Genomic DNA, 14,535 nt, shown 5'->3' on the forward strand with positions numbered 1-14,535 from the left:
CAAAAGGTCATATTCAGAATTTTACCAACCTCCCCCTATCAGGAATGAGCAAGTTGACCATTCTCAGGATATAAACATATTACCATCTTTGTATTTTGAGGAAGGGAAGATTCAAGATGCATATGACAGTTTAGCTATTATTGCTAAAGGTGGTAAGATCCCAGCTCTTGAATTTAGTCTGCTATGTCCGATGGACATCCTCACTAAAGCCCTTAGACTTTGTGGGGTTCATACCAGAGGAGGACAGACTTAAGGGAATGCTTTGGCTCTTATCCTCCCCGTTCTGGATTCAAATTCCTCCCAGGGCTTGCTTTGGGGGTGGGACATCCTTCTGTCAGAGTAAACAAAATAGAATGAACAAGAGAAAAAGGAAGAAGTAGAGCTTAACTCAACAATTCAATAAAATTTTGTTACTCTGCAAAGATCTGTAAAGGCTATAGAGATGAATAAGACAGTCCCTGCCATAGGAGACCCCCAGTCTAGTGGGACTTATACATAGATAATTTTTTCCCAACTTTTTATTATGGAAATTTTTAAATCTATACAAAAGTAGAAAGAATAGTGTAATAATGGACTTTGATTTATTCTAGTCTTGTTGCATCTATTCAGTCCCTTTGAGGTGTTTTTGGTCTGGAGTATTTTAAAGCAAATCACAGTCAACCAGCAGGTATTTATTAAATATGTGCTAAAATATAGGCATTGTTCTCAGCAATAACTATGTATTCCCTGCTCTCAAGGGTCTTAAATTCTAGTGACTCTAGATATCTTATGAACCCAAGAAGGTCAGGAATTACGGGATCATTAAATTCTGTGGTACACCCCCTACCCTAAAAAAACACATCCCAACCAGAAACCTACTACTCATCCATATACCAGAACACAAGGCAGATTTGCTAAGGGTTAGATAAAAGGATAAATTGCATTGGAAGAACCAGTGGGGCCAGGGAGAGAGAAAGAGTCAAGGTCTCTGAAAGTGGGAGGGGCAAGAGCACGGAGAGATTTGGCGGGCAAGAGCATTTGTGAAGGTGGCCTAAGACTTAATGTGGTTGTGGAGGAAGGTTTCAGACTTGAGAGAAGTCTGTGAAGGAGGGTGGGGTCAGAGTGGCGGGACTGAGATGCAGACTGCTGTGGAGGGCGAAGGATGTTGCTCACTAGGCTGACGTGTAGGCTGGGACCTCCGAGGGTTGAGAGCAAGAGAAGTAACGTGACCAGATGGGTGTTTCAGGTAGGCAGGCGGAACTGTATAGAACTGCACTGGAGCAAGGCCTTTGAAGTGGGTATTACGGTAGTCCAAGGCCTCTGAAGTGGGTATTACGGTAGTCCAAGGCCTCTGAAATGGGTATTACGGTAGTCCTCAAGAAGTAACGGAATCTAAGCCAAAGGATATCACTGATCATTGAGACACTGTCTTTTTCTTCAGACTTTCCTGAATATAGAACAGGTTTATTTAGTCTAACAGTAAAAAGTTCTTTTCTAATAGAAATATCCAGAGGAATTGTCTCTTCCTTTCTTGGTATTAGAGGAACTTTTAACACATTTTTAAAATGTTCGTTTCTAAATAATATACCAGTAATCTCAAGTGTAGCCCGCAACCAGCTGCTAATTCATGAACTAACTGCTGGTTACCAGTACGGGATGAGATAAATACATAGTTTGTGCCAGAATGTAAAATTAACTACATCATCAATCACGGCTAGTTCAAATGATGACTTGGGGAAGTGGGGATGCATAGCAAGACTTGAGTAAAAGAAGTGATGCTCCAGTTATTATCTGGCATAAGCTCCTCTCACCAGGACCAGCCCTTTGAGTAGCACTGTAGGAAACCTCTGTTGAGGTGGTGTGCGGTTTTCAGCATTTTATATACGCAGGAGTATTTTTCCAGGTGAAATTTGCAGTTGTCCCTCAACTCTGATCTTTACAAGAGGAGGTCTCTAAGTCAGTTTGTTTGTATTTGGTGCCATAGCCAAGTGGTGAGGAGGATTCTTCAAGCACTCTCAAATTTAGGAGAAGATTTGTCACAGCTTTGAGTTCTGTTTACCTTAAGTTAATCAAACAGAAGAAGTCATGTTAATGTTTCTATAGTCTAGTTCAGAGTAGAAATGGACAACTCTTAACCAGTAGATTGGCTTTTGGCTTATAGGACAAGAACTAAAAGCTTACCGTTCCATTAATTTTGTTTATAATTACAAATATGTTTCTTCACTTTGGAAACCTGAGGACTAAGTATGTAGGTTAGTTACTTCATTCTCTGATTTCGCAGGGGAAGCATCTAAAGCTCAGACAGGGTCACTCCAGTCAGTAATTTGTAGAGCCCGGAATACATTGCCTGCTAGCCCAGATCGGGTTCCCTGACAGACACACATTTTTTTTTTTTTTTTAATTAATTTATTATTTTTTTAAGATTTTATTTATTAATTTGACAGAGAGAAATCACAAGTAGACAGAGAGGCAGCCAGAGAGAGAGAGAGAGAGGGAAGCAGGCTCCCCGCTGAGCAGAGAGCCCGATGCGGGACTCGATCCCAGGACCCTGAGATCATGACCTGAGCCGAAGGCAGCGGCTTAACCCACTGAGCCACCCAGGCGCCCCCAGACACACGTTTTATTGTGCTTTGCTTTATTGCATTTTGCAGAAATTGGTCCCTGCCTTTTTATACAAATGAAAGATCTGTGGCAGCCCTGCATAGAGCCAAGTTTCTCAGCACCATTTTTCCAACAGTATTTGCTCACTTAGAGTCTCTGTGTCACATTTTGGTAATTCTCACAATGTTTCAGATTTTTTCATTATTACTTATTATGGTAATACATCATCAGTGATTCAACTTACTGAGAGCTTGGCTGATAGCATTTTTTACTTTACTTCAGGCATGTACATTGTTTTTTAGACATAGTACTGTTGCACACTTAGACTACAGTACAGTATAAACATAACTTCTATATGCACCGGAAAACCAGAAAATCCATTTGACTGACTTTATTACGGTGTTCTGGAACCAGACTGCAGTATCTCTGAGATGTGCCGGCCCTTGTGCTACATATCTGGCGACATTTCAGAGAAGATGGGGACTGGAGTCAGTGCATTCAATCCTGCTGCCTGTGTGACTTCATCAGCTGAGTCTCCTTCTCCAAGAGCTTTCTTTTCATAGTTACTCTAAGGAGGCAACAAGCCCGGCCCCCCGCCCTGTCCCCACAGAGTGGACATTCACTCAGTCATTGATTTTTCTTTAATCAACTGTTGAATGAAATGGGATTGTCTTCCTCCATTCTTCGTGCACGGCCTCGGTGCAAAAGAGGGTGATTCGATGGTTCTGTTGTTAGTACACAGAAATCAGTTCCCTCATCTTGCACAAAGTCAGCAGTTAAACCAGAGTGACAAATACCATTTGTAATACTGTCTTTAGGACCTGTCACCAAACCTAGTCATTTGGCTGGTACACACACAAAAATTGCACAGCAAGTGATTTTTGTTCTGTTACCTTGTTATTGTTTTAAACACAATCAAAAGAATCCCTGGATGAGTTCCCTTCCTTATTCTCCAGCCCTGCGCTGGCAGGTAGAATGTTGAGCTTCTGTGTTTGTTTTTGACAGAAGGTGCTTTTATGGCTCCAGATGACTAGAACAAGGGCTTTCTTATTTGGTTCTAATATAGGATGTCCCTATAAATAGAGGTTATCTTCTAAACCTGTAAAAGCAGAGCTAACACAGCAGCTGCCCTCAGACTGACCTGCTGGAGTTATACTCTGAACTCTGCAGTGATCAGCTTTAACTGGAAATGGAGATAGATGGGAAATAGGGTAATTCATATTTCAGGACTATTTTGGGAGTCATCAGTGAGGAGGCTGAAAAATGGATTGGCGAGGAGATGGGGTAAGTGTTGTCAGCGTATCTCCTAGACAGCTAGTAACTCGGGGGCTTTAAATTCTAGTTTTGTTTTGGCTTTTTTGAGTAATGAAACAGCATCTTAATCAAATTACTTCAGTCCTGTAGTATTTTGCATTATAAAATCTCTGGTCTCCATTGAGGGGAGGGAGTTGGGTTTTTTGTTTTTTTGGGTTTTTTTGTAGTCTTTGTTTTGTTTTTTTACCACATGAGGCACAAAGGCTCAGTAACAACTTGGAGAAAACAGATCCTGATTTTCTTCTTGGGAATAGCTCATCTGTTATGAGGAAGAAAGAACACTTGAAAGGTAAAGAGTGCCTTTCAAGTAATCGGCCTTTTACGAAGGCCGTTAATGGGTACACTCCATACCTACCTCAGTTCAGCAGGTTGTCATTTGCACTCATATGGAGTGGCTCTTAGGTTAGTTACACTTTTGACACAGGCCTGCTGGCCCTTTCCGTTTTCCTATTCTTTTGTGGAAACAGTTTTGGTGGTTTTTTTGTTGTTGTTGTTGTTGTTGTTTTTTTTAAGATTTTATTTATTTGAGTGTGAGTGTATGAGCTTTGGAGGGGGAAGGAGAGGGAGAAGCAGACGCCCCGCTGAATAGGGACCCCCCCTCCTGCCGATGTGAGGCTTCATCCCAGGACCCTGAGATTATGACCTGAACCAAAGGCAGAAGCTTAACCTACTGAGCCACCCAGGCACCCCGAGTTTTGGTATTTTAAAGGTTGTTTTTCTCTACCTTTTAAAATCTTCCAATCCCTGCTTTTTATCAATGTAAAAATACTGTGACTTCTGTGTTCCTAAAGTTGCAAAATAGTACTTTACTTTCAAATATAATTATAATGCTGACTTTGCTTTTCTAAACTTTACTAATTTATTCATTCATAAGAATTTACAGAGCACCTCTGCTGTGCGCTAGAAACTGCTAGAGTGAACTCCTTGGACATGCGTGTGCTGTCTCCACTCAGCATAGTTACTGCTTTAGAGAACTCTGTTATTTATATCCCCTAAAAGATTCTAATGAAATGAGAAAGTGGGGGTGGACAACTGTCTCCATTTATGAAGTCACAATGAATTTTATTTGGATTAAGGATATACCTGTTCTTTTTCTGCCTTTAAGGATAATCGCCTATCTCATTTCCTTTATTTGAGAAACTGAATCAGAGACTTCCGATGTAAATTTTTCTTCCAGGTTTTACCAAAGGAACTAAATTTTTTTTTTTTTTAATTTTACTTTTTTATTTGACAGAGACAGAGATAGAAAGCACACAAGCAGGGGGAGTGGCAGGCAGATGACATGAGCTGAAGGCAGACGCTTAACAACTGAGCTACCCAGGCACCCCCCAAAGGAACTAATCTTAATCTTTCGTTTTATCATAATTCTAGAAGTGCATGGGAGGGGGAGAGATAGATTTATTGTAGCTTCTGTTGGCCAGATTTGGCCATTACAGCTGTTTTTCATTGCATAACTCTTCCTGAGGCTTTCTCTGGCTAAATTTCCAGCCTTTGGGTGCCCGGAACCTAGCTGCACCTAACTCCCTTTTGCTGTGCTGCTGGAGAGCTTATGCACACTGGAAGCAAGAGAAATGGACAGGGTTTTGAAGACTTAAAGGGTTTGTGATGATAGAATGTAACCAGAGGTAGAACTGAGGAGAGCTGTCCTTCCTCTGAGATGACTTCCTGTAGGATTAGGACCCTGTCCAGAAAATCACTTGGCTCTCCCTAAATTTATTCTGCGTGGGCTACATACCCAGGCTGCTGTTCCCCGCCCATGCTCAGGGATGCTCCATGTCCTCTCTACAGGACCAGAGCACTTAGCATTGTACCTGTTTAGAGCAGTGGGACATGCCAGATTCTTAGTTTGAAGCAACTGTTCGGAGTCTTTCATAGAGAAATAAATGGCTTTGAAAAGTCATAATCAAAATTTGTTTCAAAAAAGGTCTGTTTCAGTGATATCCTTTTTGTGAGTCTTTGCTAGAGAACAACATTAAAGATACTTTCCCTTCTTAGTTTGCTGTTCTGTTCTCAGGACGCCATAGAAACCCAGCTGCCAGAAGACTTGCTGGTTAGCCCCGGTAGTCGTTTGCTGAATTCCTTTCTCAGGATGCCGTTTGAGAAGCTAGCATAGAATAGTCAGGTAAAAGTGAAAATTATTGCGGCTTGTGTTTAAAGATTGCCAATATTTCGGCTCCTTTCCGTAATTATTTATGGAACTAACAGTTGAGGGGTTCTCACCAAGGGGAGGGCAGTGACCTGAAACAGGTACTTAAGAAGTGCGCAGGGGCTAGTCAGTTGCTAAACTTGTTTTTACTGTGTGAGTAAGTCAAATAGAGCATACCTGGCTAGCTTAATTTTAGAAACAGATTCTAGATTTAAAAATACCAAAAATATATTTTGGTTTTTTCCCCAGTGTTGGTTTCCTAACGGACAACTATTTGCTATTTTCCAAATATTTTCATTTCAAAGTGGGATTCTGAAGTTAATGGGATTAAAATCCAGGTTTGAAAGCTACCCCTGGGCTCTTTGGCAGCAGTTCTAAAATCTGCTTACCTAGGTGGAAAATGGGTGTGGCCTCAGTACTCTTCTCTCGTGTTCTGGAGAGTGGAGTCTCCAGTCAGAGCAGGGGACCCAGTCAGCCGGCCAGAGACGCAGCCTGCCGTCCTGGTGTCTGTCAGATGAGCAGTCATCTTTTTGTTTGGTTTTTGTTTGTTTTTGTTGTTGTTCCTGTTACTGTTCTGTGTTTTTCCTTTTCTCTTGAGTTTTGCTTTGTTCCTCACTGCTTTCCAACACCATCTCCCTTTACCACCCTCACACCCCACCCCGCAAACTGCCTTTCTTTTGCCCATTTCTGTGCCTTGACTTTCCCATTTCGGTTTCTATACAGTTTGTTCTTGTTTCTCTGGTGGTTGCAGCTTCCGAGCTAACAGAATGCTTGTGTCATGCTGTGTGTTTAAAGCCTTGATTTTACTGCTGTCATACGAAACTAAATTTGACGTGGCTGTTGGGCTGTTATTTACAGTTTATTTCTCTCTCTGCTGCACTGGTTAAAAGGACACTGTCAAGGTATTTTTTTTTTATAATTTTTCAAATCATTTTCTTCACTGTTTACAATAACCCATTAAAAGCTTGAAACTTAGATCTTTCCCTTCCAAAGATCCTCTCCATCATACATTCACACTGGTTTGTTGTTGTAGAGTTGCGCCTATATGTTGGGCTGTGCCATTTGAGTTTTTGTCATTGAAAGCGCATGTAAAAAGGTTTTTTGTGGGGTGGGGCGTGGGTGGACTAAAGGGGAAAGTGTTACGAATCAAGTGGGCTGTTCAGCAAACAGAGGGAAGAAACAAACGGTCAAATTTGGTCCCTCTAACCTTGACAGTGTCCCTTTAAATGTTTCTCTTCCACACACCCTGGACCCCAGTTACTGAGCCTGAGCGCTGCGTACTTTTTCAGTATGAACTTCCCTATGTGACTGTCACCCTAGCTACAAAGATTAAAGCTTGTCTGAAGCAAGTCATCCGGTTGACACTGGGAGAGCTTTAATCTGTACCATTTGCACACTGTATATTGGCACATTCTGCCCTATTGCAGAGGCACATGTGATCTGGTCCCTCTTGCTTCTGTAGCATCATCCTCTTGCTAGGCTTTTTTGAAGCCACACATAGAAATATCACTATTTATACTCCAGGAAAAGCAGTCATGCACACTGCATCTGGGATCAGTTCAGATCTCATAACTGTATAGCTCTCACGTTAAAAATGCAATTGTTTCCTTTTTAAAAGAAACACCAAATTTGGAGTTTCTGGAACCATCTTTGGTAACATCATTGCAGGAATCACACTGAGCAAAATTTCAGCATTGCTGTGAGCTGCTCTGCATATGACCCATTACATCAGTGAGGAAAAGCAGCTGACAAGAAAGTAAATGAAATTCCTGACAGAAGGGTCTCTTCCATCAGCTGTGATAGCTGTGTAATCAGCACAATTAGGGATGTCACCAGGACCTCCTTCCTTTGGCCATGGAGCTGAATGGGTAGGTCAGATGTGTTTGATCCACCAAGTCTCAGGTACTACTCGTATAGAAAGTGCATCAAGTATCCCAAGACCGATTCTCTGCCTTATTTCTCAACCAGAAGATTCTGAGGGATTTGTATTTCTTAGGCCAAGGGGGATTCTCTAATTCATAAAGATTTCCTAATCGCTCCCATCTTTGGCCTTTTAGAATTTGATGCTTTAGAATGTGATTCTGTTTGGGTCAGTTATGGTGTCATATTTACAGTTCCAAAAGAGAGTTGCAGTTCTTTTCCCTTTCTTTTTTGGGTGCAGATTATACTTCTTGCCATATTCTTTTGCCACACCATGGCTCATCATGTAGAGATACTCATGTGACCCCTCAGTGAAGGGGCAGAGACTAGGTCCTTAAAAGTTGTCTGTTTAATTGCAAAGGGCAAAAACACAGGCATTTCAAAGGAGAGGTAGAATCTTACTGTGGTGATCTCATCCACAAGTTACCCCTGATTGTAAAACATCACTCCTCCTTGGCCTTAGTGTTTATTAGAATGTTCTTTAATGCTGTCTTCTTATTACCAATTTTGGGTTGGCTGTAAAGTGAAATTCCATATTTTGAATCCCATTTCCCAGTTGATGCCCAGTTTATTCTAGCAAGAGATGCTTGCTTTAGACATACTTGCTTTGGATTTGCCTTTTCCTTCTTGCTACTGCTGTGAATTCGGCAATAAAATTGCAGATGCAGTTTCCTTTAGGACTGAATTAAACAATAGCAGAGGGATTTGTGTCAACCAGCTGATGGTATCAACAAGCAGGGGCACAGCAGGGACTAGGAATGTGATCTTGCAGCTTGATGATCTGCTTTGCAGTCTGCTCTCTTCCTGCACAGTAATGAGCCAGACCTGGTACCTCAGTCACGCATAGTCTCAGCACTTCGGACATTCAGCTCTGAACTTAATTGGTGCCATAAAACACGCTGTTACTCTGCAGAAGCATGAAGGTGCTATTGTGTTCTTACTCATCGTCGTGAGTTTCACTTCTCTCTTCCTACTCCCACCCAAAATTCATCTTGAGGGAAAGGCAATACTTGGGCTTCTTATTTTTACATCCTGCCCTTTTTTCTGGAAGGTCCTCAGGTGTGTTGACATAGTTTTTGTTCCTTGAGACTTTTCCAGTGTGTCGTTTGCATGTCGGCCCAGCTTCTCTCAGTGCATGTCAGTGCCAGGACACCTTGTGCCCCATGCGATTTCAGTTAGCACTAGCTAGCACCAGTGTGAATCCTGTGGCCATTAATAGAGGTGGAGTGCCAGCTCGGAGGCCAAAATTGGGAGCATAGAAAATATCAGGACCAAACATTTCATACCTCATTCAATGGAGTTGACCACTTCATAGAAAAGAAAGTTGGCATCATTGTCCTCAAAGGTTCCCCCTTTGAGGTGCATATTTTGACCTTTGAAACTGTGGAGCATTTGTGTTTTCATGGATGATTATGTTCAGTCTTATTATAAGGACCAACTCTGCTATACTTCGGATTTTCAGGTTCCTAAAGAAAAAGATGAAATGGTAGAGCAAGAGTTTAACCGGTTGCTAGAAGCTACATCTTACCTTAGTCATCAGCTAGACTTCAATGTCCTCAATAATAAGCCTGTGTCCCTTGGCCAGGCACTGGAAGTCGTCATTCAGTAAGTATTTTGATACTGCTTATTGTATAGCGAATTCTACTTAGAGATTTGCTGTTTATGCTTTGATGTTTTCAGCAAGCCTTATTTGAGCTAGTTTTCACATATTTTATGTGAATTAATGAACTCTCGAAGTTAAACCATTTTTTAAAATGATCCTTAAGACCCCTCTCAGTTCTAAAATTCACAGCTTTTATGGCATTGAACTATATAGCCAAGAAAATAATTTGCCACCTGCCATCTTTCTCATTCCAAAGTATTAGAAATTTCAATGGGCTTTGATGTCCTTGAATGTTTTTGATGCGTTCCTGTCTTGGGCTGCAAAGCTGGCTGTGTGCCCAGGTCGTATTTATTGTCTCCCAATTTTAGGTTACAAGAAAAGCATGTCAAAGATGAACAAATTGAGCATTGGAAGAAGATAGTGAAGACTCAAGAGGAGTTGAAAGAACTTCTTAATAAGGTGAGGTTTTATATTTTCTTCATAGCTGAAGATGTATTAGTGCAGGTTGGGGGGGCTTGAGAAATTTTCCAGTTTTGTTTTTTTCCCTCTGCGGGGAGAGAAGGTCCATGCAGCTGGGACTCATTATTCTTTAAAAAAAGAAAAAAAAAAGTGACTAATAAAAGACATGGTTTTATTTGTCCGTCTTTCAGTATGGTATTATTGGCAAGTTGTTGCCAGGGGAAGTAGATCTTTCCTGTGTCAGGTTCCCTTTGGCAAAGCTAGCCCAGTGCCCTCTGCTGGCTTCTGTGATGAGAGGCAGATCAGCCGTGCCGGGGTCGAATTCCCACTGAGGAGGACGACGAGTCTGCATCCGGGACCATAATTCATTGCCATAATTACTTCGCTTGAGGTGCCAGTTATGGGGATAGTCCTCAGTGGTGTGTCTGCTCAGGGCTCTCCTTCCCACCACTTCGCAGAGGCCTGGTTCCAGACTGGGAAACCACTTGGTTCTCTCCTGATCCTGCCAGCTGCGAATGTAGTGTCAGCTTAGGGAGAAAACATGAAGTGGGACGGCCCTTGCGGGGAGCTTTTTAATGCAAAATCTGGGTGCATCTTGTGACCACACTCTTGCCTCACTCTCTCACTGGGCTTTGTTTCTTCCTCCTGTCCAGTGAGAAGAGGTCTGTGCCCACCTTCTTCATGGACTGTGTGTGGCACATGTGAATTGAGCAGAGGCTGGAGGACAGCCAGCTGGCAGGATAGCTGTGGGGCCCAGTACTGCCAGAAAGCTGAGGGGCTAACATTAGGAATGGCTCTGGAAGGTTCTGTGTGGTGGTATAGCCTTTACATTATTTAGAAAACAAATCATGACCATTTGTTCCCCAAAACAATAAGTTTAAGTGGTGCTTTGTCCTGGAATTTGATTTATTTATTTATATATATATATATATACACACACACACATATACATACACATTTTTAAATTAATGGAACACTCCTGGTTCTCTGTTTGTTTTAGAAGGCAGAGATGATCTTACTTCTCTGATAATGGTGTGATTCCTGTGTGTTGAACTGTATAGGATTTTTTTCCTATTCTAAAATGTCATGATGTAGAAGAGGTACTGAGGAGTTTCAAGGACCTCGCGTTGTATCCTGTTTAGGTATACTAGCAGTTTAGGGGGAACCGACACATGTGATTTGGAGATGGCTTACATCACTATCTGAAATGGTAAATATGTCTTTTTCCCTCTTAGATGGTAAATTTGAAAGAGAAAATTAAAGAACTCCATCAGCAATACAAAGAAGCATCTGAGGTCAAGCCACCCAGAGATATCACTGCCGAGTTCTTAGTGAAAAGCAAACACAGAGATCTGACTGCTCTGTGCAAGGTGGGGTATTCATATTTGCCTGGACGGTTTTCCTTGGAATCCTAAGAAAGAGTATAGATCTGGGAAGCTTTGGAAAAGGGAGAGCCACTGACCAATCACGGGTGCCTGTGGTAGGAAGAAGAGGATTTAATACACGGGAACCAAGGGGACTGAATGGGTTAGTGTGGTTTGAGATCTGCTTTTTCTGCAGAATTTCTCCTTGTTTTCACAGTCTTGTGCTTTAACTTACATCTCAGTGTAGCTCCCTGTCGTAGTTTGTCCCTGTCAGCTTAGAGTACTAACATAGACTGCAGTCATTTGATACTGGAACTCTCTGGTCGAAATCCCTTAGTATCTCTCAGCCGTGGGATCTTAGATTCCATAATCATCTCCTATGTGACACAGTGTTAATACTTTTCCTTTGTAAGAGATCTAAAATGCTTTATCCTGTGCTAGGGACATGGGAAATGCACAGGAAGTCGTAGTTGCTGGTCTTTTTCACTCTTTCTTTGTAGCGCACTAGTGAGCTAGTCTTCCTTTATCTCCTCCTCCTGCACGCCCTCTCCCTCCGCTGCGTCCTGCCTTCATTCCGGGCTCACATTGTAACTGGTCTCCAAGAAGCACCATCCCTGAGCCCTGATCCAGCCTTAAGCCGAGGCACACCGCAGAGGTGACCTGGACAGGGAGGTGGTCCAGGCCTTACACTTTGAGGTATAAACAAGATTCGTCTCTGACCCATTAAGATCAACCCAGTTCTCTGAATTTTACCAGGAATATGACGAATTAGCTGAAACACAAGGAAAGCTAGAAGAAAAACTTCAAGAATTGGAAGCCAATCCCCCAAGGTGAGGAAAACACACAAATGTTCAGAAGGATAGCTTTTGCGGTTCTCTGTGTGGGCTTTTATTTATGTCCAGTGAATGGATTGTGATTTTAATGGGTAGGAGTGTCCTATTTAAATACACTTGGTTTTGAAAAGATAACCTTTCTCCATAAGATACGGTATTTGAATAAAATATACCGTCTTCCCGTGAGTGGAATAGAAGGTGGTATTGCTTTAAATCCCCCTAATTCTGAGGACTAGGAAAGTATTCTACTTTGTTTCCATTGGATTTTTGATAATGAGAACTTAAATGCTGATACTGTCTGTGCTCCATGGTGCATCTGCCCTCCAGTATTTCTACTCTGGAGCTGGGGATGCTACCCACTCTTGCTTTAAAAAAAATTTTTTTTTTTGCTTTCTTTATAAAACAAATAAGCTTTTATAATGCCAGGTACTGATATGAAGAAGTTTTTTCTTTTTAAGATTTTTAATTATTTATTTGACAAAGTGAGTGAGAGAGCGAGTGAGCACAAGCAGGGGGAGAGGGAGAAGGAGAGGCAGACTCATTCCCAGGAACCTGGGATCAGGACAGAGCCGAAGGCAGATGCTTAATTGAGCCCCTCAGGTGCCTTGTCTCCACCACCGCCGCACCCCCCACGCAAATGAAGCCTGATAGTAATTTGCTTTAGGTAGTGTGCTTGGCACTGCTCTCAGCACCAGTAATAAAGGAGTTTATGAGACAGATGAGGTCCTACTTTTTGACTTGTATTTTCTTTGTATAAGGCACACAGTACCAGGCTTAGGTTTCCTGTTACTGAGATGGTCTCCATCTGTCCACTGAGGATAGTAGTCCTTTAGTGACCTGTGCCTCTCTGTTTTCATTTTGCAGTGACGTGTATCTCTCCTCAAGAGACAGACAAATACTTGATTGGCATTTTGCAAATCTTGAATTTGCTAATGCTACGCCTCTCTCTACACTCTCCCTTAAACACTGGGACCAGGTAAAATTCCTTTATCATTTATTTTGTTGCATGTGTCTTTGAGAGGGGTCTTAGGAGAAACTTAATTGTGTGTGTGTGTGTTTAAACAGCTTTGTTTTTTTTTTTTTTTTTTTTTTTTTTTAAAGATTTTATTTACTTATTTGACAGAGAGAAATCACAAGTAGATGGAGAGGCAGGCAGAGAGAGAGAGAGAGAGGGAAGCAGGCTCCCTGCTGAGCAGAGAGCCCGATGCGGGGCTCGATCCCAGGACCCTGAGATCATGACCTGAGCCGAAGGCAGCGGCTTAACCCACTGAGCCACCCAGGCGCCCCTTAAAACAGCTTTGTTAAGAGAGGATTTACATTACAGTACAATTTACCTATTTTAAGCAAACAAGTTCAAGTTTTGCCAAACGTACATAGTCTTAAATCACCACCATAATCAAGATACAGAACATTTCCATCCTGGAAGGTTCTCCCTTGACTCTTTGCAGTCAGTCCCCACCCAGCCCTCCCACTCCTGGCCCAAGACGGCCCCTGGTTTCCTTTCTGTCACTGTAGTTTTAATTTTCCTTGAATTGCCTATACGTTGAACCATATGGCATATGACCATACAGAATATAGCCTTGTGTGTCTGAGTTCTTTCACTTAGCAGAGTTGCTGAGATTCACGTGTGTTGTTGGCATATTAGTGGTTGGTTTCTTTTCATCGTTTAGTCTGTCGTGTGGTGCGCTGGAGATGGCTTGTCCGTTCGCGGGTGCGCTGGTGGCCACTCGGATTGCTTCCAGGCTTTTTGGCTGTAAGTGACTGGAGCTGCTGTGAACAGTCACATCCATCTTTTGGGTATATGTCTAGGAGTGAGACTGCTGGGTCTTAAGTATAGATTTTTAACTTTATGAGAAACTCCAAACTATTCCAAATTGCATTCCCACCAGCAGTGTATGAAAATTCTAGTTGTTCCACGTCCACATGAACACTTGGTACTGGCAGTTTTTAAAAAAATTCAGCCATTCTAATGGGTGTAGAGTACATTTCATTGTGGTGGTAATTTGCATTTCCCGAATGGTGGGTGATGTGAAACACCTTTTCTTGTACTTACTGGCCATTTGTGTGTCAGTTCTTTGAAGAGTCTGTTTAGATCTTTTGCCCATTATTTTATTTTTTAAAATATTGATTGATTTGACAGACAGAGATCACAAGTAGGCAGAGAGGCAGGCAGAGAGAGAGGAAGGGAAGCAGGCTCCCCGCTGAGCAGAGAGCCTGATGCGGGGCTCCATCTTAGGACCCCAAGACCATGACCTGAGCCGAAGGCAGAGGCTCTACTTGCTGAACCACCCAGGTGCCCCTGATCTTTTGCCCATT

At 42.2% G+C, this 14,535-nt stretch overlaps 1 protein-coding gene across 4 annotated transcripts in view; it reads left to right on the forward strand.

Moving 5' to 3' along the window:
* KDM1A (lysine demethylase 1A) overlaps nt 1–14,535 on the forward strand; it is a 61,038-nt gene that overhangs the window by 38,103 nt on the left and 8,400 nt on the right. For 2 of the 4 annotated variants that reach the window (XM_045063938.1, XM_045063940.1), the window contains 6 exons: nt 6,931–6,942; nt 9,423–9,565; nt 9,932–10,022; nt 11,258–11,392; nt 12,143–12,216; nt 13,084–13,195. In XM_045063938.1, the coding sequence (XP_044919873.1) occupies nt 6,931–6,942; nt 9,423–9,565; nt 9,932–10,022; nt 11,258–11,392; nt 12,143–12,216; nt 13,084–13,195 (567 nt within the window). The remainder of the gene's footprint in view (nt 1–6,930; nt 6,943–9,422; nt 9,566–9,931; nt 10,023–11,257; nt 11,393–12,142; nt 12,217–13,083; nt 13,196–14,535) is intronic. The other 2 variants (XM_045063939.1, XM_045063941.1) reach the window with 1 other exon arrangement.

The sequence above is a fragment of the Mustela putorius genome, unplaced genomic scaffold (assembly GCF_011764305.1).
Source record: "Mustela putorius furo isolate JIRA1106 unplaced genomic scaffold, ASM1176430v1.1 tig00003853_pilon_pilon_pilon, whole genome shotgun sequence".
Taxonomy (NCBI): Eukaryota; Metazoa; Chordata; class Mammalia; order Carnivora; family Mustelidae; genus Mustela; species Mustela putorius.